This window comes from Phasianus colchicus, chromosome Z, assembly GCF_987193195.1.
Source record: "Phasianus colchicus chromosome Z, bPhaCol1.hap1.1, whole genome shotgun sequence".
Taxonomy (NCBI): Eukaryota; Metazoa; Chordata; class Aves; order Galliformes; family Phasianidae; genus Phasianus; species Phasianus colchicus.
The window spans coordinates 77,337,235-77,363,133 of record NC_143476.1 but is presented as its reverse complement, the minus strand read 5'-3'; the positions used below and the strand labels follow the sequence as shown (position 1 = coordinate 77,363,133).

Here is a 25,899-nt window from a genome sequence, read left to right as displayed (position 1 = left end):
AGGGGAAAAGAAGTATTCATTTCTGTTCTTAGTAGGGCCTTATAGTGGCAAGCTATTAATTCAAGCTGCCAGATTATAATGTCATTGAACATGTTTCAGAAGGTTGTCTCTCTGTAAAGCACAGAGGAGACAAAAGCACAACTTTATGGTAGAACTGCAAGATATGCTTAATCATTTGCCTCAGTTAAATTGAGTACATAACTGCAGTGCTCCATTTCTGTGTCAAAAATATAGTTACACTGCATTACATGGAGGCAAAGAAATAGAATTTACAAAACATACCAATAAAAATACTGACCTATTTCAGGTTTTTGAGAAACAACTATAAATTTGTTAAACATTTGATACTTATTATCATTCAGCATCATGCTGGTTTTAATATAATCTGACTTTATTTGTGAGGAGGCTCAGCAGTGAGGTTTCTGCTAAACCAGAAAGTGAACATAATACTGTAAAACGGAGTATCTAGCAGGAAAAAAAATACACAAATGGTAGAAAATCATTCTCCAGTATTCATTTAATTATCTAAGTGTTCATTTAAATAAATAAATGCAGTTTTTAAATAGCATTTCAGTGAAAATCCAAATAATTCTTGTTACACTTGCTGCAAAAAAAAGATGTAGAAAACAGCAGTTATTTTTCCTATGTTTTTAGCACTTCCTTTTAAAACATATTATGATATTTAAAACTGCAGAAATGGGGACAGGCAAGAAATGAAATGCCTGAATCATGGTAATATGTGCCAAAGATTTAAACGCTTCCTAGCTATAAGCAAGCCAAATTACGGAATGCCATAATTTTCTGTAAATGTCACCAAGCCAAACTGGCAGGCAGCATAAGGTCACATCTACAAACAGTGGAGTTGACAGTTTAGAAGGAAATGACTCAAAATTTGAACTCCCCATTTTTATAAAGAAGGTCAGTATTCAACTTATTCAGCCTTCATACAGCCTTGAAACAATGAATGTTCCAGGAAATCTACTCAATTAAAAGTGGTTTCAATTTCTTCTGTGACTATATGTATGCATATATATATATATATACATACACACACACATATATATAAAGTTCTCTAGTTCTCTGGGACTGAAAGAGAATTTACTTCTCACTTCTAAATGCTAATCACCAAAATCAAGGGCAGTTTTAGGCGGCTGCTAAAATTTCTGATGTAGGAGTTCGTCCATCGCAATTGCACTGACAATCCTACACACTTTATTTCTGTGGTTATCAGACAGAACATGGTTACTGCTCTGTGCTTTCTTCCAAAAGGGCTCTTCTACTAGCCTGTCTCTGTAACTATGCCAACTGGAGAGTAATAGCCTGTTATTCTAACCTGAGTCTTGAGTAGCTCTTCAGAGGTACCTGACCAGTTTTTTATGGGAATAGAAGCAAACAATGTTATGATTGTATGTATGTCTCTTACCTCTTCCCACTGGTGTATGTATCTAATCAGTCTTGAAAGGCGTAATAAGCGTAACAGGCTGAGGATTTTTGTAAATCTCACGATACGAAGTGCTCTTGCTGTCTTGTAAACCTCTGAGTCCATTCCTTTTTCTACAATGAGAAAGATATAATCCACTGGTATTGATGAGATGAAGTCAACCACAAACCAGCTTTTTAAATAATTCATCTTAATGACTTTAGGGTCCAGTATTATTTCAGAGCTGTCTTCATTAACAGTCCCAGTTCTGAAATTCATTATCAAGTCCAATAGAAAAACAGTGTCTGATGCCACATTGAAAATAATCCATGGTGTTGTTGTTTGCTCTGTGAAGAATGTGATTCCAACTGGTATAATGACAAGGTTTCCAACCATCATGATGAGCATGATTAAATCCCAGTAAAATCTGAAAAAAATGAAAGAAACAGAATGGTTGATGCAACGTGGCATAACTTGCTTAGAAAAATGACATCTATCACACTAATTTCACTTCAACAACAATTTTTGGTTCCATACAAATAAATTACAATACTGAAATTTGGTGTTAGTTTTGCCCAAATGCATTAGTATTTTAGGTTAGCATCTAAATTAGGTTAGCAATTATACTATGCTTTCATATAGAAATTAAATGTATATAAGGTTACTTGAACATTTTGATTATACTAGAACTCCTGATTCTGACATAAATTTAACTCCTATGTATGCATGGTCAGTAAAACAGTAATTATTATTTTTCATTATCTGCCTTACTTCTCAAGAATATATATCTAGAATAAAGCCAATACTGTACTAATCATTGAATGGTATATCTGAAAGGGATGCATGTGTGGCACCCAGCAGACTTATCATGGAATCACAGAAACACAGAATCCTCAGAGTTGGAAGAGACCTTTACAGTTCATCTGGTCCAACTTCCCTGCAATGAACAGGGACATCCACAGCTAAGCCAGGTTTTCCAGGGCCTGATCCAGCCTCAGTCTGAAAGTCTAAGGGACGAGGCACCACATGTCTGGGCAACCTGTTCGAGTGCCTCACTACCCTTGCTGTAAATGACCTTTTCCTTATATCTAACCTAAATCTACCCTCTTTAAACTTGAAGCCATTTCCCCTTGTTCTATCACCACAGACCCTGCCAGAGTCTGTCCACTCCCTTCCTGTATCTCCTCTATAGATACTGAAAGGTCTCATAGGTCACCTCGCAGCCTTCCCTTCTCGAGACTGAACAGCCCCAGCTCTTTCAGTCTGTCCTCATAGGAGAGATGTTCCACCCCTTGCTTTATTTCTTGTGCTCCAGAAGGTCTGTGTCTCTCCTGTACTGAGGACTCCACATCTGGATGCAGTACTCCAGATGAGGCCTCACCAGCGCAGAGTAGAGGGGCAGAATCACTTCCCTCACCCTGCTGGCTATGCTTCTTTTGATGCACTGTTTGGTTTTCTGGGCTGTGAGGGTACATTTCTTCCCATCCATCAGTACCCTAGGTCTTTTTCAGCAGGGCTGCACTCAGTCCTTTCATCCCCCAGCTTGTATTGGTAATGAGGATTGCACTGACCTAGACGCAAGACCTTACATTTGGATTTGCTGAACCTCATGAGATTCTCAGGGCCCACTGCTCAAGCCTCTCTAGGTCACTCTGGATGGCATCCGATCCCTCTGGTGTGTCAACCGCACCACACAGCTTGGTGTCACCAGCAAATTTGCTGAGACTGCACTTGACCGCACTGTTGGTGTCACTGACAAAGACAGTAAAAAGTATCAACCCCAGCACCAACCCCTGGGGGACACCATTCATCACCAATCTCCATCCAGACACTGAGCCATTGATCACCACTCTCTGGACTCATTCCTGCACGCTTTTCTAGTCTCCTGTCAAAACTTGTGCATAGTATGTTTATAGAAGTAAAACTGGTGCCTACTGCCAATCACGTGTCTTATCAGTGCAGTTATTTTATTTTTTCTGGTTTCTGCCAAACTGAAACCCAAATATTTAACTGATAACATTAAATGTACTTACAAAGGCGATCATACAATTACAGTGCTGGAATAACATCACAGAAAAAGAAAGAAATAATAGAAGTCAAATCCAGAAACCAATATTTGACAATACCAAAACTTTCATCCACTTCTATATATATTTATTATCTACCACAGAAATAGAGAGTAAACCTGCCTATTATAAGAAATATACATCCATTCTGATGGAAGATTTCCATGAATAATAATACATATCCAACAGATTTTGAGAAAATTGAATGTTAGATTGTCAAATAAAGTTATTCTTGATCAATAAAAGAACAGAAACGGAATCTGTAGAAGCCTTAAACTCTTGTTCCATTCGAGAAAAGAAATAACTATGTAGTCTTACACTCAGTAGTTAGTGGGATTAGATGACCTGAAAAGAAAGGGAGCAAGGAGGACCCCGGGAACTACAGGCTGGTGAGTCTGACCTCTGTGCCTGGGAAGATCATGGAACAGATCATCCTGGATGACATGCTTGATCACATGAGGAAAGGGCGTGTGATCCGTGACAGCCAGCACGGCTTCACCAGAGGAAGGTCATGCTTGACCAATCTGGTGGCCTTCTATGATGGAATGATGGCATCAGTGGACAAGAGAAAAGGGAGCTGGGCTTGTTCAGCCTGGAGAAAAGAAGGCTGCAGGGTGACCTCATTGCAGCATTTCAATACCTAAAGGGAGCCTACAAACAGGAGGGAAATCAACTCTTTGAAAGGGTAGATAACTGCAGGACGAGGGGAAATGGTTTTAAGTTGAGGGAGGGGAGATTTAGGTTGGACGTCAGGGGGAAATTCTTTATAGAGAGAGTGGTGAGGTGCTGGAACAGGCTGCCCAGAGAGGTCGTGGATGCCCCATCCCTGGAGGTGTTCAAGGCCAGACTGGATGGGGCCCTGGGCAGCCTGGTCTAGCATTAAATGAGGAAGTTGGTGGCCCTGCATGTAGCAGGGGGATTGGAGTTTCATGATCCTTGAAGTCCCTTCCAACCCTGACTATTCTCTGATTCTGTGATTCTGTGATTCTGTTATCCTATGACTTTCATGCATTTCAATGCATGATATCAGTACCTCGATATTTCCAGGATCACCCCATAAAAACCACTGATATCTTATTCACTAAGTGAGATAGTTCACAACTATATGCACTCAACATTACAAGTAAGCAAAGGCAGCATAATCCGTACTGTACTTAAATGACATGGAAAGGCACAGAAACTGGTCTGCATCAGTTTCTCATGTTCTCACTGGACTTTCTAGAAGAGAAGAGCAGGAATGGCTTCTCCAGGACCTGAGCAGGCCAACAGCTGCAATGAGTTCTGTGTGGTGGACCTGCCACCGGCACACCATTCAGTCCAGGTCACCTCCATTACATTAGCACAAACCATCTCACATGCTACATGACACTCCCATCATGGCAAAGGTCCATGGCAATTAACAATAATTATATAAGTTTAATAGGAGACACAGTGTTGCAGTATCACAAGTATATTTCTTTTTCTAAACTTGCATGACCATACATTTTTAATTAGATTCCAGATATGTTCTCTAAATGATCTGGATTTATAAATTTCCTTTGTTTTTTAGCTTAATCCAGAAAATATTTCTTGGATGATGTAAGAATACAAAATAACTAACTCTAACTGTGAAGCACAGTAAAAGCAGAGTGGCATAGTGGACTGAGGTTGGCATAAGAATTCCTAATTCTTCATTTGACGGTAAGCCTACAGAGATAAGTCTGGACTAGCGGTTGAGTCAAAATTCCTTTAACACACAGAGAAGCTGCATAAAATAGACTTTACAAGTAATTTTACATGTACTACAGTGAGATTTCTGTTTTACATGTTTTTGGTCTTACAACAAATGCGAAGACTAAATGCTATAAAAGTATTTGTTCTCAACACTTATGACAGTTGCCATACCTCTGCATTGGCACAAGTTTCCAAATGTATTTCCTTGTTTCTTTAATTCTTACAGTAGGCTTGCTGCTGTACTACATGCCTTGTCAGTAAACTAAAAATACAATACAGAAGGAACCACAAATTTATGTACTATTGTTACCAGGCTGACCAGGTTCAATTACCACAAGCATTCAACCAAAATATTTCACAAAGCATTTTGAGGAACAGAATTCTCTAAGGAATCCTGAAATGAATGGGAAATAGCAAAAAAATAATCACAAGAGATGTACATGTATCTGTAGCTCATTCCTAAACAAACCATTTCTGAATTCCTAGATCTCTTAAGCCTAACCAGCAGGGTGTTATGTAGTTATATAACTAAGGCTAACCAAAGCCACATAAAAAACAGCTACCCAGCCAAAATAAAATCTAATACTGAATCAGCTGATTTTATCCTACAATAATACAGTTTAATGGATCATTATCCACTGTGATTATGCAAAACACCGGTGCTCCTGACACTGAATGTCAGCAAAAGTTATGGTCAAGTCAGGGCTTCAGTAACAAAATCTAATGCTAAGGACTCTGAGACTGCATCAGTTTGGTGCTTTGATTTTTAGTGCACTATGTAGTATAATCTGATTAGGTAGCTAGAAAAAGTCTTATTACTGTATGATTCATTTTTTATTCAGAAATGAATCATATGTTTTCCTTTAGGAAAACGTCTCCACATGCTACTTTCCTGGCTCCACTATACAATACTTTTTTCTCAGGTGAGAAAATTTAGATGCCATTCTCTGCATTGCCCTTGGTAACCTATGCAAAGAAAGTAATACAGTGCTTTCCTTGCCCAGTGGTTCAGAACATCCTACTATTCATGTAACAAGGGCCTGCTAAAAAGCTTTATGAAACAATGCAAGGAGCTGCTACTGAGACAAAGAGGTACATCTCTGTTTTAAGCTATTTTTATTTACTTTTTAATTTTATTATTATTATTCCTCTAAGCCCCTTGAGGGTAGATATTACAGATATTACAGATATTAAAAGCTTACGACCTCAAAGCTCCAGATCTATAGAAATTGCTCTGAAATGTAGACAGAAAGCAAGGGAGTGGTGGTAAGGCTATGACACAAACTTGCTGAGAATTAGGCAAAAAAAAAATGAATCTGGTGTAACAAGCATTCAGAGCACATAATAAGAAGCCAGAACTACCTAAGCAAACAGTGACAGCTTACTCTTCCTGCAAAGCAAGCTCAGTATAGCTACTGCAACTTACCATTAATTGAAACTACAGAAACCAGACTGAATCATTTGAAATGCTTCTCAGTGTACTAATACCTCTAGGTGAAAAAAACCTTTAAGTGCTAATGCAATATAAAAAGACAGCTTTAGAAATTTTCTACTCATTTTAAGGAAACATTTTATGCTGAAAAACATCACAGTTATTTTAAAATTGTCAAGTAAAATTATTTGGAATTTAGCTCTCCTTCAGTGATCCTTTCACTAATAATTTATCTACTATAATTTCCAAACTCACTGATTAAAGGTGCTTTTTATGTTCCCACAAGATGCTGAAGCTTTGGTTGTTTATTTATTGCTACTGGTTATCCAGAATAGGACAGCCTGTTTAAAATGTGACTACCCAGGAAGTGATAAAGTTTAGTACTAATTAATCAATGTTTGTACTAAGCTCAATAACGTAAGGCACTATAAATTCTAGCAGACACTTTATTTTCCACTTCATATATTCCATATAAAGAAAATTGAGTTTTAAAGAACAAAACTTCAGCTCTGAAGTGGTTAATATGCTGCATAACTTGCTGTATTTACAACACTGTAAGAGGTCACTGAGATTTGCGTTTCCTATTATTTTCAGGCTGCTGCACATTGACAGTCCCAATATCCTTAAATCTGCCTATTTTAATATATGATTATTCTTATGGTACACCCGGATTGACCTAACAGAAGTTGTCAGAGGTGTCACAAATCACAAAGTTAGCAACATCTCTAGGATACTGGGTATTGTGACTTCAGTCTGCAGAGTACTCAGGGCCTTCCTTAAGATCAGTCTTCCAGTTTCCAGAAAGACCATAATAGTTTGCTTATATAAATAAGCAGAAAAAGAAACGAGTTCATGTTATTCAGCCATCAGCCCCATACATTATGAAGTGGAAGGACTTTGAAAGAGACATTCAAATTGTTTACACAATATCTTTAAATCCAAATCTGATGATACAGAAAATCAAGACCTGATGAAACTTTTCGCAAACTTTCCATACAAAATCTGCCTTCTTCTTTATTTAAATATACTGATCAGCTAGCAGATGCAATTACTCAGCATTCTTCTCTCACCTTCTAACACAGCTTTTCTTCTTTTAATTCATGGATTATCAATTCACCTAACAGAGGAATCAATGTGCTATATGAAACAAATCTTAGTAGAAATAACGGCAATATAAAACTTCATTAAGGTGTACTGTAACAACTACTAAACTCAGGATTAGCCATGCCAGAATTTGATTCTCACAGAACATGCTATCTTTTTCTTACTTTGCAGCTCTATTGATGTTATTCTTTTAGTAACAGACAGCAAAGCTAGACACACCAGAAAACATCTGAACCTCACAGAGAATAACTGGAAAGGACAGGAGGAGGAAGGAGGGATGATTTTCATCAGGGTCCCCCAGTTCTTTTCATGATGGCACAGGTGTCCATTTCACCATGCTTCTTTTAAGGTGGCACACAAATGAAATATGAAATTTCCTACATTTTGACCAGGAATATCAGTCAGCACCCACCATAGAAGGAGGATTGTTTACATGTTGCAAATATACTGTAGAGTGCTTCCATGATTTACAAGTTCTGGATTCTAGATGTAGCACATGAAAGACAATTTAAGTTACATCGATTTTTTATTTTTCCAAGCTTAGGCAAAAGTTGGGGTTTGTTTGTTTGTTTGTTTGTTTGTTTTTAAGATAAAATATTATCCTGATTGTTTTTATTTATATTCTTTATTCCCCTCTATTTCTGCTTTGACAACTGTTACCTTCTTTTAAGTAAAAACAAATGAGGAATCTTTTTGCCCAAAGAGGCTGTGTAGTCTCCTCCTCAGAGATCTTCAGAAACAGTTTAGACAGCATCCTGCTCTGGCTGTCCCTGTATGATAAGAGGTCAGGCCAGACAGATCCTTCCCACCTCAGCCATTCTGGGATTTTGTCTGGGATCTTACAAAGCTGACACATGTCCTTTAACGCTTTACTCCCACCAACTTTAAAGCAGCAGATTACAGTACTAAGATTAACTCCTAAACTTCAAGTGCTAATCTTGAACTGAAGAAATATTACAAATTAAGGATGAAATTACTAATTCAGATGAAAATTTAATCCAAATTTGTTCCTTTTTTTTTTTTTCTTTAACACATACTAAGCTTAATGAACTTTCACTGAATTAGATAGGAAAGCTGCTGAAGCATCAGAAAAGCTTCCTCTACCTGCCTGAGACTAATGTGTGAGGAGGCTGAAGTTCTGAAAATTCAGCTTCACAGCTTTAATTATGGGCAGTACTGGACCTCGTTAATCTTCTAGCTCAATGTTTTCATTTTCTTTCAGACTGAAAGCAAGCAAAATAAATAATAATGAAGATTTCTGGTGGTCAGAAAACTCCATTTGAGTCCTCCACTTCAAGCTTAGACATATATGCTTAGAGACCCAAACCATGTGCCATGCTATTATTTTTTTTTAGTGAGAAAATAAAATTCAGCAATGCTGACTCCTCTTTATTACACAGCTATACACTGCATATAAAAATTGTCAGTTATAGGGTTTCCTACTTCTTTTTTTTTTTCCCCAAGAGTTTTACCTGAAAACAGAACACAGTGCAGGAGATTTGCAGCTTGCTGCACAGTTGTGATTATATGCACAAGGCAGATGATTACATGAGGGAATTATATCAGGAAAACTGATCAGGGCCCAGGCAAGCCAGTGGACAACAATTTACTTACAAAATTCTTCAGTTATGGCATTTGTTTATGTTTAGCTTGAGTGCTTTACAGGCTTGATTAGTAGGAAAGTAAAGTCACAGTACTGTCCATAGATAGTGACTTTACAATTCACTTATCTACATTAAAATAATATATATATTTAGGAAATTCAACTAATAGGTAGTAGATGTGACATTTCATTAGAAGATCTATAGTTATTAGTACTCATCCAGTAGCTTCTGACCAAAGTTTTATAGCACTTTACAGCACTAACAGTATTCTGAGATGAAGAAATAAAGTCAGTGAAGTGGTATTGCCCACAGTGCATACTGAGGAGGAGGATGAAGAGGACAAGATAAATTTATGTAACACGGCACTATTATTTAATAATGAGTCTCTTTGGTTTTAGCCAATAATCCCCTACCATAAGTGCCTGAATATATCTGCTATTTGCAGTTACTTTTTCTCCAGAGAAACTTATTAAACTACAGTAGGAAGAATTAAAGCCTGACTTCCACTTAACCTTGGGCAAGAGCAGCACATGCTCCCAATGGAGTTCTGACACCACACCACCCTTGCCTTTGCACAGCTCCTCCTTTCATTAGCTCTGCTCATCAGAAAAAGAACAGGCTGGTGCTCCCATCCAGATAGCTGCCAATTGGGGAAAAAATTCTGTTGGAGAGTCCAAACACACAATTGAGTTTGCTGCTGGAAGATGCTGAATCTATTTATGGCGACCTGTACACCAATCACAAGATAAATATATCTGATCATCAAAATTGTACTAACATGCCTTACAGTACAAGTGATGCGTCTTTCCTGGATTCATCTCTTCTGTTCAAATTGCTGTGCCATAGTCTCTCAGTATTGAGAAACATTTTGTGTAGTGCTCCAACTGATGTTTCAAATTCATAATGCTGGCCCTTAAATAAATCACAAATTGCCACACACTGTCAGCAAATTTCTGTAGCAGATGATATCTGGGGGAAGGGAGAAAAAAGCATTCATATCCTTAAATTAGAAAGGACCACTTTATAAGCATGAGAAAAACTCTGAAAGAAATGGAGATCTAAAAATATTCCAGCTGCAAAATAATCTCATATCTCATGCTGGAGCACTTGAATTCATTAGGAATTCTGTAGTGACAGAAATGTTAAGGATGCCAATTAGAAACATGACATTTAAGATGCTTCTATCTGAAGTAGAAGTTGAGAGGCTTTAACAATTTCTAAAATTGTTGTTAAAGCATTCTTTTTTGTTTGTTTTTAGAGACACTTGGAAAAGTACAGAAATGAGCAAAAACCTTATTGTTAACATGACAATTAATGTGTTAACTTACAGATTTATGGAAGAATAAGAATTAATAATGCTTTAATAGATTTTTTTAACCAATTCAATGTCCCACCTATCAACATAATGTTTAAACATTAAAAGTTTCTTTTAATAGAGAAAAGTATATTTTCCCTACTTATCTTTAGAGGAGCATCAGGACAAGAGGTTATATGACTCCTTAGTCATTTTCAATACATCCTAGGCACAAGCAATGGTGAGGACACTGATTTTTTACCACCAAGTTGTGAACATTTGTGTTCTAAGGAATATCTCCGAGAACAAAAACAAAACTAAGCTTTAGCACACGATGCCAATATTTCTGGTATTTGCCATATGTACTAACAATTCAATTCTGATAATCAGGTGTAAAAATGCCTCTGTGCATATCGCTGTAAAAGACAGAATACAAGCTAACAAGTAACTACAAACATGAATTATCAGTCAGCAGAATACAGTATCATTCTCGGAAATTTTTGTTTCAGGCAAGATTGGGTACCACCTTTAAACTAAAAAGGAGCTGAAATTTGTATTATGTTTCAATCAATATTTTGTAAACTCAATTTATGTTATCAATTCATTTATACTACTGAAACATCAATTAATTGATAAAATTTGCACCATGCAAAATATTTTAAGAGATAACAGAAGTATCTTCCACAAGCCAGCTTAAGCCTCTCCCCATATACTCACATTAGGACACCCTGTTTGAGGGTGATGCAGTACAGAAGGCAAATGCTCAACTAGGAATTTCAATATCAGGTTTCCCTATGATCTCTCAAAACACTAATTCACACTTCATACAGTGAAACACCTGCCTCTACCACAAAAAGCAACTTGTGCAGGTTTCTCATCCTCATGCCAATCACATACAGAAACCCCTATTTGTTTCATTATTCAGCTGGCATCCAAATCCCTGTTAGACATTTGTCTTCCATAATATTTAAATGGGTGTAACACAACTAACATTTTTTAAGGCTTCCCAATTCGCATTCTGCAAGCTTCAATCCTTCCATCCTTCTGACAGCATAAGCTTACGCCTGCACTGCCAAAACAAATCAGCTCATTATGTTGCTAGACAGAGCAGCGATCAGATTGACTTGATATTCACTTGCTTAAAACAAAAAAAAAAAAAAGGAAAACCCCCAAAAAAAGCAAACAAGGAGGAGAATATATGATGCCTAAAGATATTCTAGTTATTGGCCTAAGATTTAGCCATGATTTCGTTAAGTGTTACCTATTGTTGCCTCCTTTACACGCTACTTCACCTTCCAATACTCTATCAGGCTTTTACACAGGAAATCCTGGAGAAAACTTCTCACAAAGAACCTGCAATAATCTTGGTCAAAGGTAGAGCTTTGAAATACAAACTAAGTTTCTGGGGATGCAAAATGCATCTCTGAGATTTATGGACATTAGTTGGTGCAACTGGATGCTATCGACAACCAGCATTTTTGCAATTTTATTCAGGGGAAAGACGAAAAGATCCTTCCCTCCCCCCAAAAAAGAACCAACATCCCCTCTATGAACACCAGGTCAATAGATATTTTTTGGACTATGAAACAAGGCATAATCTGCAACATCTGGTACAGCAGAGAGATTGCTTCAACATGCAGTGAGAGCTTTTCTCTTTCCTGTATGCCTTTGCCAGCAGCAGTACTGCTGAGCATGGTTGCAACTAAAAATGAGTTCCCATTACTTGTACTGCAGTACAACAATGCAGAAGTGGTCAAGATCCATTTCTAGAAACTTAGCTGTGTTAAATTTTTGTGTTGAAATGTATCTGTTAATTATTTTTTAATCCAGTCATATGAAATGGTTCTTTTAAATACTGAAAGACATTTGATACCAAAATATAAGTTAATATAAAAGTTTATATTCTATCTTCACTGAGACAAAATGATCAGAAGTGAAGATGTTATAAAAAAATAGGTACATTGGATGAAGTTTTCCCATCCACACTTGCTTTTATTATTTAATAAAAAAAGACAACTTCTTTGAGCTGCAGAGAAACATGTCAGTTGTCAGCCTGAAAAAATAAAAGATTGATAAGAATATTAAGATCTGAAAACTTATTCAAACTTAACCACAGGTTCTGTTACATGCTTCACCTATAAATATTTATCAGAAAAAAAATATAAAAGTGAATTGTTGAATAATCTACTTCTCCACCAGCAAGCTTTATATTTTGGAAGCACATTTCATTTTTTACAATTGGCTGTCAATTTTCTTGGTACAGAAATTCTCTGCCTCCGACCTTCACGAGTTCAAAGGAAACACTCCTCATGCTCCCCAGGGATGGGATGGCTCTGGTGATCAGGCACGTCTCCCAGGTTAGGGGTGACAAGGGAAAGTGAGTGTGGCAAGTGAAGCTGCCTCTAATAGCAGTCACTGATAAGCGGCTCTAAATAAGAAACTTTGGTTGGGGACCTATGACCTGAACTGCATAGAGCAGCAAAAGTAACAAGGAAGCTCTTTACTACTGTACAGACAAATGACTGTTGTTTTCAGATATCAAAACAAAAAAAGACATCTGTTTTCTGTGGCAAATGAAATGCCAGATGTCCATCTTTATCTTTCATCCCTTTTTACAAAAATGAAATTTTCTAAATGTTATAAATAGGTTTCTGGCTTTCAGCAAAAGAAAATATTTTACTTTGGAGATCTCAGAATAGATTTTAGCCACAATCCAATTTCCTCTCAGAATTAAAAGAAAATTAATTTAGCCAAATACTTCTGCAGAATTTTTGGAGGACAGTGAGTTGCAAATTATTCAAAAAAGTTTAACTTAAAGATGCATAATAAGAAGAAAAAGCCAAATGAATGTTGATAACTCATTGGAGGAAATCAACAAGAAACTAATTATTGCTAGAACTTCTCACCAGAATCTTAGAAAAAATACTTATCTGTAAACAGCTCATTCAAAATATATATACTTATCTATATCTATATACAGTGGAGAGAGATATCTGAACAAAATTTCACACAAACCATATGCAAACTCTTATTATATATTAATTCAGAATATTCACATGGGCAACAGTTTTTATAAATCAGTCTTGCCATTTACAACCCCTTATGGCTGGAATTGTGAATGATGTTCAGCCACAGAGTCCAGACACTAAAAGGTCTGCAGGTTTTGACATCGAAAGATGGACAGGCTCCTAATCTCTATCTCATATCTTCATCTAATATTCTGTAGATTCCCTCACATTGTCCAGAGCCTGGAGTAAAATTCACATTTTCAAAGCTGTTCCAGAAAGTGAAAAGCTTTATACTGGAAGCATTAAACCAACTTAAATACCACATTTCACCCCTTACTTTTGCTAATGACATAAAACCAGCATGTACATTCAATACTAAGATGAGCTGCTATTCAGTGACACAGTGGAATCACTAGGTCTAAGAAGAACATAGGAAGTCATTCACCAGAGCAGCAACACCTGCTACCATTTCCTGCAGATTCCTGGTACCCGCTTCCCTGGGCTGTGAACATGGCTCTCCTTCTAGATCTGATCACTGCCATGCTGCAGGAAGCAAGCGTGGGAGCAGAAGTTCACTGCAATTCTTCCAGCCGTTCCATAAAAATAGAAAATCAGTCAATGCTGTGAAAGGTGGCTTAAAAATGATAGAATGTCCCTGGTCACACTAAAAAAAAATAGTAATATAGTCCTCAGGAATGATGGAGGGCAGGTGAAATTACTGAGTAACACCAGTGGACTGTACAATACTGAAGGTTTCTTGAAGAGACCCATCTTAATGGCAATCACCAAAAGAAAACAAGCCTGCATGCAAAAGACAGCACACAGGAAAACACACCATTAGGAAACAAAAACATCTTCAGTTTTCATCTTCCGTTTTTCAGTTTAAAGGACAGGGGGGAAAAAAAAGGAATGAAAAACATGGTTTATTCCTTCAAGTAGCACTTAGAACCATTAATTTGATTGAGCTATTGTTTATATTGTATTTAGTTCACTCCTAGCTAAGTAACATGTACATGAAATATTACAATTATTAGACACTGGACTTAAATCTTTTCAACATCAAATATTTTGAAATTGTTTCTAGATATTTTCATCTGTGTCACTGGTCATGATAACAAATTCAAGACTTCAGTAAATACATGTACAAACTCTACTGCCCAGCAGTCTATCATTGCACTTGATATTCTGCTCCTATTTCAAGAAATATTCATAACTTAATAAAAACATGCATTTCAGATATTTACTGACAGAACACATGCAATTAAAAGTCAATTTTGGTCACATGGATACTTAAATTAGGTTACTTATCTCTCACTTGTCCCATATATGCAACGTCTATTGCTTAATAAGCCATCAGATTTCAGACATTTTCAATTTTGACCCTTGTACAACGCTCTGTTAGACTGCCTGCCATCTGGCAGTGCTTACTCTTGATATCACACTTCCTCTGCATTACAGAAGTGTGCTTCCTATAATTATAACTTTAATGTGATAGATTTGTATGCAACTGTAGAATTCCCAAGTTGGCAATAAATGGGCTGGAGGGACAATTTGGGCAACATATATTGCTACTAGTCTACACATTAACAGCACACTCAACTGCACCAGGTGCCTTCCCAGAAGAAATCTACCAACATGGCCACATCATGGGAAATTGTGCATATACCCATTTTTCCTTTAAAAAAAAAAAAAAAAAAAAAAATCTTAACAAGTCTTTGTTTACAAGACACTGTGTTCAACTACCGAGAGGAAGCCAGCCCAACAACTCAGCAGCTCATACATAACAGACACAGTAAGAAAAGGAACTGTATCACAGGGCAAACAAATTACAGTAAAGCATGATTTTGTCGTTTCCATTTCTATACAGGAATTTACTGTATCTTCAGGAAGGGACGGAGGAGAGGGGAAGGAAAAGCAGAATAAGGGAAGAGCAAAGGTGTTCGTAAAAACAAAAATGAAAACAAAACTACTCAGATGATAACAGTGACGATAACATCACTATTTTCTTGCAAACTTTCAAATGAGAATTGCTTGTTGTTTATAAGCTCTACTTCACTACCTGAAAGTTAGTCCACAATAAATTGTTTAAAGAAAATACAGAAAGAGATAGATTTAGTATTTAAGGAGTCACCTACATAGCGGTTTCGAGGAAGACTGGGTGCCCGGCTCTGAAAAACGGGACATCTCTGAAGTATTCTTGGTAAGGCGAGTAATAAGACAGGCCTCCAATGAACAGCTGAAGATGGAGGGATATGCTTGCCTTACTTTACCACTATGTTTTGATCCTACTTTTCTGTCTTACAGACTAATGCCTAATTGGAAAAAGCAAATATCTTTTTTTTCCTGTTCAGCTTGTCTGGCACTAAAGTGAGGGTAAAGCACAGTGACAGACAAATTTGGCTGTGTTACCTTCACCGAGAAATCAATGCAAATGAACACATATACAACCATTCCAAGGAACCCATAGCCTAGGATGCATTTGGGGAAGACAGAAGCCTGCTAGTATGCATTGTGAGGGAGCAGGTGGTAGTATTGCCTACTACGGATTTCAGAATATTTCCTCTATGTCACAAATTGTAAGTTCTGCAAATGGCATGAACAGATACACAGAAGTCACTAAAGAGCCTTATGCGAAACCTCCCAGCAGTCATATGAACACCTGACTCCATCGCCCTAGTCTTCCATCCATACATTCTATCTCCTTGGTAAAGATGCATTGATTTTATGGTATGCACATATCTTAAAAAGGTTCTGTATAGTATCCATAGCTGTGACCGGAGAAAGTCAGAAAAATCACTTTTCATTAGTATCCTGTGATATATCTACACATACACTAAAAGTTCAGGTCACTTCAGAATACTATCTGTCAGCGTAATCATGCCATTAGAGAGAAGCAAGAGTCTGGTAAGTTATTGTAAGATACAATAGAAATGGAGATCAGTGCTTCAGTATTTACTTTCAGGAGAGGAGGAAAAAAGTCTGGAGGCAACCAGAATGCAATACGTATGTAATGTGGAGGTTTGACTCCCAAATTCATGAACACTGAGGTCATGTTTTATTTCTGTACAGCTTTTCACATACTTAAGGTTTAACGTAAGCACGTGCTTCAATGGATTTCTAACTAAGGATTGGATGAAGAAAATAATACATAAAAAATGCAGCCTAAAAAAAATTTAATGTAATTACCTAAATTCAAAATAATTAGAGACATTCATTCCTTACAGAACTAAAATGCACAATCTATCTAGTTCTAGTTAGCGCTGGCTGTGAAAAAGATAAAGATACCTGTGCTTTTCCAGGTGAAAACAAAATATGTTATTATGGTTTTTTTAATAAGTATGATTTTTAAAGAGATTTAAAATGTATTCATGTCAGCAGCACACTAAATTCCAATAGCACAGCAAATTGTTTGTTAAATAACATGCTTCATTAGGTAAGACAAACACAAACAGCACATAAGCTAATAAAGAATGGAATTCTGTCCCTATCTACACACTGTAAATCAAGTTGTAGGAATTTCAGGAACATAAATATGGAAAGGTTTGGGGGGGAGCAATGAGATTTTGGGGCTTTTTTGTTTGTTTGTTATAATATATAATGGCTGAATTTCTTCCTTAATCAAATGAACATTTTCTGATTACAAGTTTACTCTAGATTTATTCCAGCTGCATTGCAAACCAAGGTAGTAAGATTATTTCAAAATAACATGCAGCTTTCCTGAATCTGACTATCATCAGATTAAAAGATATTAGCAGAGATTTTATGGAAGCTAAATGACAGTGTCCTTGAGGTAGCACTGACATTGACTCTAGCTGATACAGTTTTTGGTCATTAACATACCTTACTATGTGTCTAGAACGAGCCCTCCAATAATTAGAGCTGAATACACTATGATTTTTAAAATTAAATCATGCCTCTGGGAAAGAATCGGAGAATAGACAGCCAAAGGACTTTCAAGCAATTAACGAGAACTGTACTGTCAGGTTAAAAATTAAACATTGCAAAGTAGGTTAAGAGTTTCTTCTCTCTCCAAAATCACATGTTGACATAGAAGACGGCTCCCAAGCACTTTGTTCAGTGAAAGCACAGATGAGAAAGGATATTGATTATTTAAATCTAAATGAAATAAATTTCCCCACAAAATTTCATATTCTTCCCTCCTTTTTAGAAATAGTACTTTGCTTTCTACTGTCTTCAAACCAAGACAGTTTGCTCAAGAAAGCCGATAAGGCTCAATTAAATTCTACAATGTCACTGTACCTAAGTCGAGACAAATGCAAATGCAGAGATTCATCATACTTTTTTTTTAAATGACCTCCTATATTATAGTTTTTGTTGCTGAGTACCCTGAAAAATCTATCTCATACTGCACGATCAAAAATGAAGCCACTAAAATTTTAACTTGATTATATAAGCATAAAAAGCCTAAGCAACTTATCAAAAATTAAGCATTTTTACTCCTCTTTGTAATTTTTAAAGCCCCTGAAGCAAATTCTAGATCTAGACCTTTATTTACAATGCCATATGTTTACATAGTATTCTAATTCAGTTTCCTCCATATACTCAACCTAAGAAATCTAATAGGAATAGAAAACCTCTACTGATGTAAGTATAAGCATTACTTATTTTGATGAGGTGACAAATAAATTACCAGTAGATATTTAAAAATGTGTGGTCTTACCAACATAACCAATGGGAATAACAGATTGAGTATCACAAGCCCAATCATGATGCTGATGTTATAAAATCTAAACTTTGATATTATCTTGTTCTCTATATACATATTTATAAAGCACTTTTTCCCTCACTTCATTCAGAACAACAGGGGGAAAAAAAAGAAAAAAAAACCAACTCAGAAAACAAGAGACTTCATGACATTGAGTGTCCCATCTCAGAGTTCAAAGACTCACATTCTAGATTAACTACAGGAACTGTAGAATACTTCAGCTTGGTTTGTGGGGCTATTTTGGTATTTTTGTTTTGTTTTTTAAACGTATCTTGAAGCCACCTGTACACAATTACTTTTACTTAGATTGTGAATATGTTAAATATTCTAAAATGTAGTGTATTTGTGTATTTCCCCATGGGAGTGGCAGGTGACCTCCAAAACATCCCTGCTAAAATGAAAAGTACAGAGAATGGATTTACTTTTTGGCTTATACTTACTGAACTCTTTCTCTGCTGTAATTGTTACTTTGTATTCTCAATTACATAATGTTAAAATTTTGAAAGACAATACAATGAATGTGCTGTTATTCCAGACCGAAAATAGACAAAATAAAAATTGTGAAATGGACATGGATGCTCGAACAATGCATTATAATTCTTCATTACAGACAAGCGAATGAATGTAAATGAAACACTTTATTTTTCTTGCACAAATGAAGTCCTAATCATTCCCACATCCCCTAGAGGTGCAAGAGATGAGTAGCGGCTGCACCAACTCAGGTGGATTCAGTAGGCTTTCTGTTGCAATGCTTGAAGAAAATCACAAAGGAGACTAAAAAAACATGACCCTAAGGAGCCCAGAGGCACAACACACACTTCTACATATCTATTTTCATTCATACATGCTCACAGCTTGTGCAAAAACAAATGCCAGTAGCTAGTTTTAGTCACCCATTTCATAACAAATGTATTAGTGACAACTAATGATGAGTGTAATTCAATATTAAAAATAATAGCAACTGAAGATGAAAAAGAATCAAATTCATTTCTGGCCCATATTCTACATCAAAGCATTTCCAGCAGAACATTTTATTGCTTATTTTCGTACTGCTTACTTGCCAATACCTACCTTGGTGAGAGTTGCATTTTACTTGGGGAACTATTATAAAGTGCAATACATAACTTACTGTCAAAAAGAATTTCCTGGCAATATAAATGAATTATTTAGATTAATGCTGCAATTTTGTCATTCTGTGCTTTCGGGCATTTAAGGAAGTAAAGTGCAAAAAATGTTGGGATATAGTAAATAAAATGCCAAGCACTGCTAATGACCTCTTTGATACTCAATGTTCCCCTATGATTAGTGATGTACAAACAGTGGATGCTTATGTAATAGGAACAGTTTAACTACAAGTTTTCCTTTAATAAAAATAAAAGTTCTAGTTTGAAAATTATACATGAAAGACAGCCCTAGCCAAATAGCAATTCAGTCATAAAGCCAAATAAATTTCAATAATCAGTTTGTATAGGAATTACAAGAATTAGTAATAAGCAAATAACTCGGGAGCCTTGATATTGTGGGGGAAAAAAATCATCACTAATAGCAAGACTGAGATGATTACGTTTAGAATCCAAAGCTACAGCTATTTCATACTCCTACACGACCACTGACATAATGTATCCATTAAAGCCCACACTAATTTGTAAGTGATCTATTTAATATAAACCAACATGATTTATATACTTCATCTTGCATACATATAACTATACAAATTGCATATAAGGATGATGTAACACATTTTGTTTAATCACATACAGCATTACTTCCCAACTGTACTGCTCTGTATAAACCTGAGTAGGTAACAGCTCACAAAAGGATAAAGCTCATTAGCTTCAACTGAGACATTACAGACGTGACAAATGAGAGGGACAAAGTGCTTACCCTAAGCTTCTTAAAATATGTTATACGTATGACACAGAGTGAAGATTGGTCCCCAGGAAGAACAGGTTTTAAATCAACACTAGCAATAACTTGAGAAATATGCATTTTTAAGCTGCCCATAACATGTAGAGTCTACCACATTAGGGTGACTGTGGATATTTGAGGCAGGTCCAAAAAGTGAGCACTAGGTAAAAAGAAGTCAAATTTATGTTCAAAATGAAGACAAGTATAATAATTTAAAAAAAAAAAAAAAAAAAAAAAAAAAAACCACAATCCGAGGCACATTCGCAGTTCTGACTTACACTTTGTCATGTATATGTGCACGGATAGGTAAATCTGCAGAAGATGAGAATGCCTTTTTAATAACATCAGACAACAATTATTCTGGAAGTAACTAGAGATATAAATATAAATATTATTTGGTCTTTCACTCTGATTAAAACACATTAAAACCTTACATTACAATTAGTCTCAAGGTAATATCAATAGTGCTTTATATGATTTATAAATGTTTACACAAGAACACTCAAAGTGGTATAGAAAAAAGGTTTTTTGCTTTAAAAAAAAAAATGGTATGTCTTCCACTTAATATACCTTTTTGTGCACTATATTCTGAAATTTTCTGCTCCAATTCTAGAGTTAATTCTACATTCACTTTTCTGTTATCATTAAAATAAGGCTTTGGAAAAGATAAAAATTTACTGAGAGGGACTCTCCTGAAGAAAAAGGCAATAGATTATTGCATTGTTGCGGAGGACTTCACACTTCATAGCCACTTCTACACTAGAAAGGCTTCTAGCACTGCCGGCACTGCACCTCCTCATCTACCACCATCAGACAGCTCCCTGTCAGTATGACTTGACTTCAACTTGAAGCCAATTAAAATTGTTGTTCCCACTTTCAGTCAAAGGCTGTTCCCAAACATCAAACTAAAAACTTTAACCAACAGAGTGCACAGGTTGCATTTACTTGCACACTCTGGTCCTACTCAGTCCTTCTCATTAAAATGTTCCTCTCCCTTATGGCTCTGGAGGTAGCATCTCTGTTTTCTTTTTAGTTTGCACACTATAGATGCTCTAGCTGATGTAGTAATAAAAACTACATCTCCACAATGCTGTGAGTTTCTGTGTAAGCTCATGGACAGGGAGATGTCACAGGCTCAGACCCGTGAGCCCAGGCATATGCATGCAAAGACTCTGAGAGCTCATGAAAGATGCCTAAAGACACCGCATGATTAATTACTGGGCTCTCATCTGGGATATCTATCACGTACAATCCCAATGACACTAGAACTCAGTAACGTACAGGAGTCACTCAGGTCTGCAATGAATCTGCGATGAAATGCACAAATCTGGCACGAATCTGCCCGACAGCAGTGGCAGAACCAGTTGCTGGGGTCTGCTCCGGCTCTGTGCTGCTTTGCTTTGTGGCCACTTCTGCAGCTCCCTCCCAGGGGCTGCTCTCACCCAGGTGAGCAGGTACAGCTGACGGCACCTGGCATCCCACAGAAAGCACATGGGACTGCAGGAGCACAATTGTTGATGATAAATTCACTTTTGTGACTCATGCCACTGCACAAAAATGCTGTCCAGGCTCAGAGAGGCATCAGTCAGAGCTCAGAAGAGACAAACAGAAGTCCTTGCTTGGTGTGGGTGTGCATTAGGTGCTCGGTTTACATAACAGCTTTCAAATCAGAGGTTAACCTCAGAAAACTGGGAAGAGACAACCAGGAACAGAATAGCTCCCTTGTAGAAGTGTTATGCAATGTTTATGGAATTTAATTCTCCAAGGGTATATGTATGATGAAGAGCATATTCTTCTCTGAAACACAGGCAGAATGAAGAGCAATAAAATAGACATAAAGCCCAGCAAGAATGCAAGTAACTGGTTCATGCAGCCCTGAGTTTCTGTGCAATCTGTACTTTTCTGCTCCCACTGTAAAAAGGATATGTGACAGCACAGAGACACTGCTTGCCCCACTGCAGTGCCACGCAGTGTCAATAAACAGTGCTCAGTGTCAGTAAACATGCAAAGTTTTACAAATACTGAATTAGGTGAACCGCTAGCCAAATGCATCAATCACTTGAAGCAAATGCATACAAGCACTCAAAACCAGAGAAACAGAAATAGGTGAGAACCCACAGAAGTGTACATCAGAGTTTTCCTATCCCACATGTGGTCAATACAGTATCATCCTAAGTGTGCCACATTTAAGATGATGTTCATTTTCATATCCCGATCACAGCTACATTTGCAAGCCTACCCTACATGTTCCCACTTTGATACTGGGAAACAATCATCTGTTTATAATACTATTTTGATAGAAAATTTTATTCTTTCTCTCAGTCTTACCATCATTAACATAGACAAACCTCTGCCTCTTTGTATGCTTTACAAGCAAGGAATATATTCTTACAAAATACAATAACAAATCAAAACAACTTCACCCTTACAAATGCATTTACGCCACAGAGATACTGTCGAGGGCAACTGACTAGAATTGTCCTTATTCCTTTTTAGGAAGCTGCCTTTACTACAGAGCACAACTTCTTCATCCATTTCTATAAATATTGCCACCCAGAGTAGCACCATTATACACCTACAATTATTTCAGGAAAAACAACACATGCAGCTCAAATTTCTCACTGAAAAAGTCACGGAACAGTAAAGAATAAGGTATGGACAAGGGCACCTCGCCTAAGACTGGAAAGAAAATACCAAAAACCATGAACTTCCTTTAAAAAAAACAAATAGCTTAATTTTTATAAAATAAAACCACAACAAATACATCAGAAAAAATACAGTTAATTTAAAAATATGCACTCAGGCCTGAAAATAAGTGTTTATTCCTATCGTAAAAGAAGGAAGCAAACTATGATCTCCAAACATTCCCACAGGAAGAATCAGGAAAGCATTAGAAGACATTTGTGTAATGAAATCAAGCATGAGTATCATCATCTTAAAGAGTTGCAGGGTGTAAAATACAGTCTGTAACCTCATTCTAACCAACATACTGCTGGACTGTGTACCTCACTTGGACATTCAGCTTATAACAAAACGAGCACCTCGACATCCAGGAATAACCTCATTCATTTTACTGTCATCCTGACATGAATCAAGTTACTCATGCACAAAGGCAGGAAACAGCAGGCCACCAGAGCCCCTGTCCCCCACATATGCCACAGTCATACCCCGCTGCTTCCCTTCTGATGGCAGGAAGGCAGCAGAGGACCCTTGGCTCTGCAGCCGGCATACCAGGAGAGCAGGCACTGGAGAGGACCTCCAGGCAAGCAACCTGGAGAGCCCCTGCTGCATGGGGCTGGGTGCCGGGGTCCGACTGTGCTCCAGGGCTGTGGGCAGCACTCACTGCCCAGCACCCCGACAGTCCCACAGAAACCCGGGCTCCCACACTTCCTCCCAGAGCACATTCTACTTTAGCCCACTTTTTCTTAGGAGACCAATGTCACTACTGAACAGGATGGGCTTTCCTTTTTTGAAAGATGCTCACTAATGTGATTCACTTACTATGTACACAGACAGTGGCCACTTCAAGTCCCTGATCAAATTTGCTTAACAGCACTGATGTTTCTTCTGCAGAGAGGGGTAAATTTACAAAGGCACGCAGCCAGCTGGCATATGTAGTAAAATGAAATAATCCCGCATTTAAGACATAGCTTTAATATCTCTTGCTGGGAATTTATTTGTGATGCCTTCTGAAAGAGCATCCCGGTTTCACACACATCCAACTCCCTCCGAAAGCGACACTCCGAGCTCATGCCCTATTTACCGCTGCACCTCTGATCACATACTTTCACTCGCAGCGTTGGACAAAGTTCTCTCTCTCTCCAGCCCTGCCCAAACGCCCTCCCGCCTGCTGCACCCGGACAAGAGGGCTCCGCGGCCGCGGAACCTCGGACCCTGCGGCTCGGGACGCTCCCGCAGGCCCCGATGCGGCCTCCGCCTCCGGGCGGTGCCGTCGCCCCGGCTGCAGCACGCTGGAGAGCGCCGAGCCGGGCCGGCGGGAGACTCGCCCTGCCCCGAGCCGCCGCCTGCGCGCAGCGCGCAGCGCAGGGCGGCCGCCCCGGTCCCGCTGCCTAACGCTGCCCCTGGCAAAGTTTCGGCCGGGGGAGCGGCTCTGCGAGGAAGGAGGGACGGGGCGAGGCCGGGCCGGAGCCCGCCGAAGTTTGAGGGAGCGGCGCTGCCCCGCTCACCTGCGGGAGCCCTGCGCTCACCTGAAGTCGCTGTAGGGGTGGATGATCCAGAACCCCGCAGTTTTAACCCTTTCCTGCTCCTTCTCCACCGCCTTCTGGCTGCCGAACATGCGGAGGGAGAATTTGTTGACCCCCGGCTGCAGCATGGAGGTGAACTGCCGCTGCATGAAGCCGTACTGCCGCCGGGGTCCCTCGGCGTCTTCGAAGCCCACCACGGGCTCCTCGGCCCCGCCGCCGTCCACTTTGAAGCACACCGAGTTGCCATGCTCCTTCGCGCCGCCGCCGGGGCTGCTCTGGGCTTTCTCCGCCGGGGTTGCCTGTTTGGCTGGGAAGGCGTTCGCGCTGCCCTCGTCCCGGCTGCCGGGAGAGGAGCTGCGCTTCCCGCCCTCCATGCTGCGCGCCCCGGCCGAAGGAGAGCGCGCGGTAAGCCTCAGCCGCCGCCGCCGCCGCCGCCGCCGCCGCCTCCCGTGCCCTTCAGCGGCTCGGCCGCGCTGGGCTCAGCTCCGCGCCGCCGCGCCGCCCGGCATGGCCAGCGCCGCCGACACTGAGCCGCGCTCCCGCGCAGAGCTGGCACCGCTTCCCCTCGCCCGCCCCCTGCCGGCGGCCGCGCCGCACCGCCCGCCTGACATTGAGCGCCCCGGAGTCCTTGAGGGGCCGAGGAGCCCGAGCCGAGGGGACGGGGCGGGGCCGGCGGCGGGGCGGGCTTTGGCCGCGGGGCGCCTAGGAGCGGCGGCTGCTCGAGGCGCGGGCTGCGGGGAGCCGTCCCGCGGGCGGGGCGGGCCGGGGTGGGGGCCCTGCATCCCTGTCGGCGCGCGGAGGCGGCGGGCGGCGCCGCTGAAATGAGCCGGAGCGGCCCGGAGCGGTGGCGAGGGGTTTCCCATCGGTGTGCGGGGCTGCCCCATGGGCGACCGCGCGTGGTTTTCAAGCAGAAATAAAATCAAACGGAATTAAAAAGCGAGTAGATCTGTGTTTTACCTCGGGCAATTGGGGTGAGGGATGCTCTAGGCCCAGAGCGGGAAGAGCTCTGAGTACAGGCGTGTGAAGGTGGGCATCGCAGCTCGCCCAGTCCCTGCAGCCTCTGGCAGTACAGCCGCGACGCAGGCTGACGGGAGAACCGGGGGCAATGGTCGGGTGATAGCGCGGCCGGGTAGTGTCCCGGGAGATAGCGGAGGCATTTTGAACAATATGACTGTGAAAAAAAAGGCAGAGGCTGCACTTTGCTGCTGCGATGTGTGTTGTGTGTGCAGTGGTGAGGAGCAAAGAGGGTGGGAGGAAGCGGGACAGCTTTGTGTGACGTCCATCTTCACACACAAACTGCTTGTTGAGGTCCAGCAGCATTTGCTACCTCTGATTCCCTGCTCTCTGCTGTTAGCACTGTCTGGGAGCAGGCAGCCAAGTGCAGGCGTGCCACCGTGGGCTGGGACATGTGTGAGCCCA

At 39.5% G+C, this 25,899-nt stretch overlaps 1 protein-coding gene across 1 annotated transcript in view; it reads right to left on the bottom strand.

Annotated features, from left to right (window-relative positions):
* The window catches only part of HCN1 (hyperpolarization activated cyclic nucleotide gated potassium channel 1), a 195,240-nt gene extending 170,217 nt beyond the window's left edge, over positions 1-25,023 (bottom strand). Inside the window, exons 1-2 of the mRNA XM_090131796.1 lie at positions 24,484-25,023; positions 1,424-1,847 (exon numbers count right to left, since the gene is read on the bottom strand). Of these exons, the coding sequence (XP_089987922.1) occupies positions 1,424-1,847; positions 24,484-24,854 (795 nt within the window). The 5' untranslated portion in view covers positions 24,855-25,023. The remainder of the gene's footprint in view (positions 1-1,423; positions 1,848-24,483) is intronic.
* Positions 25,024-25,899: the final 876 nt, after the last annotated feature.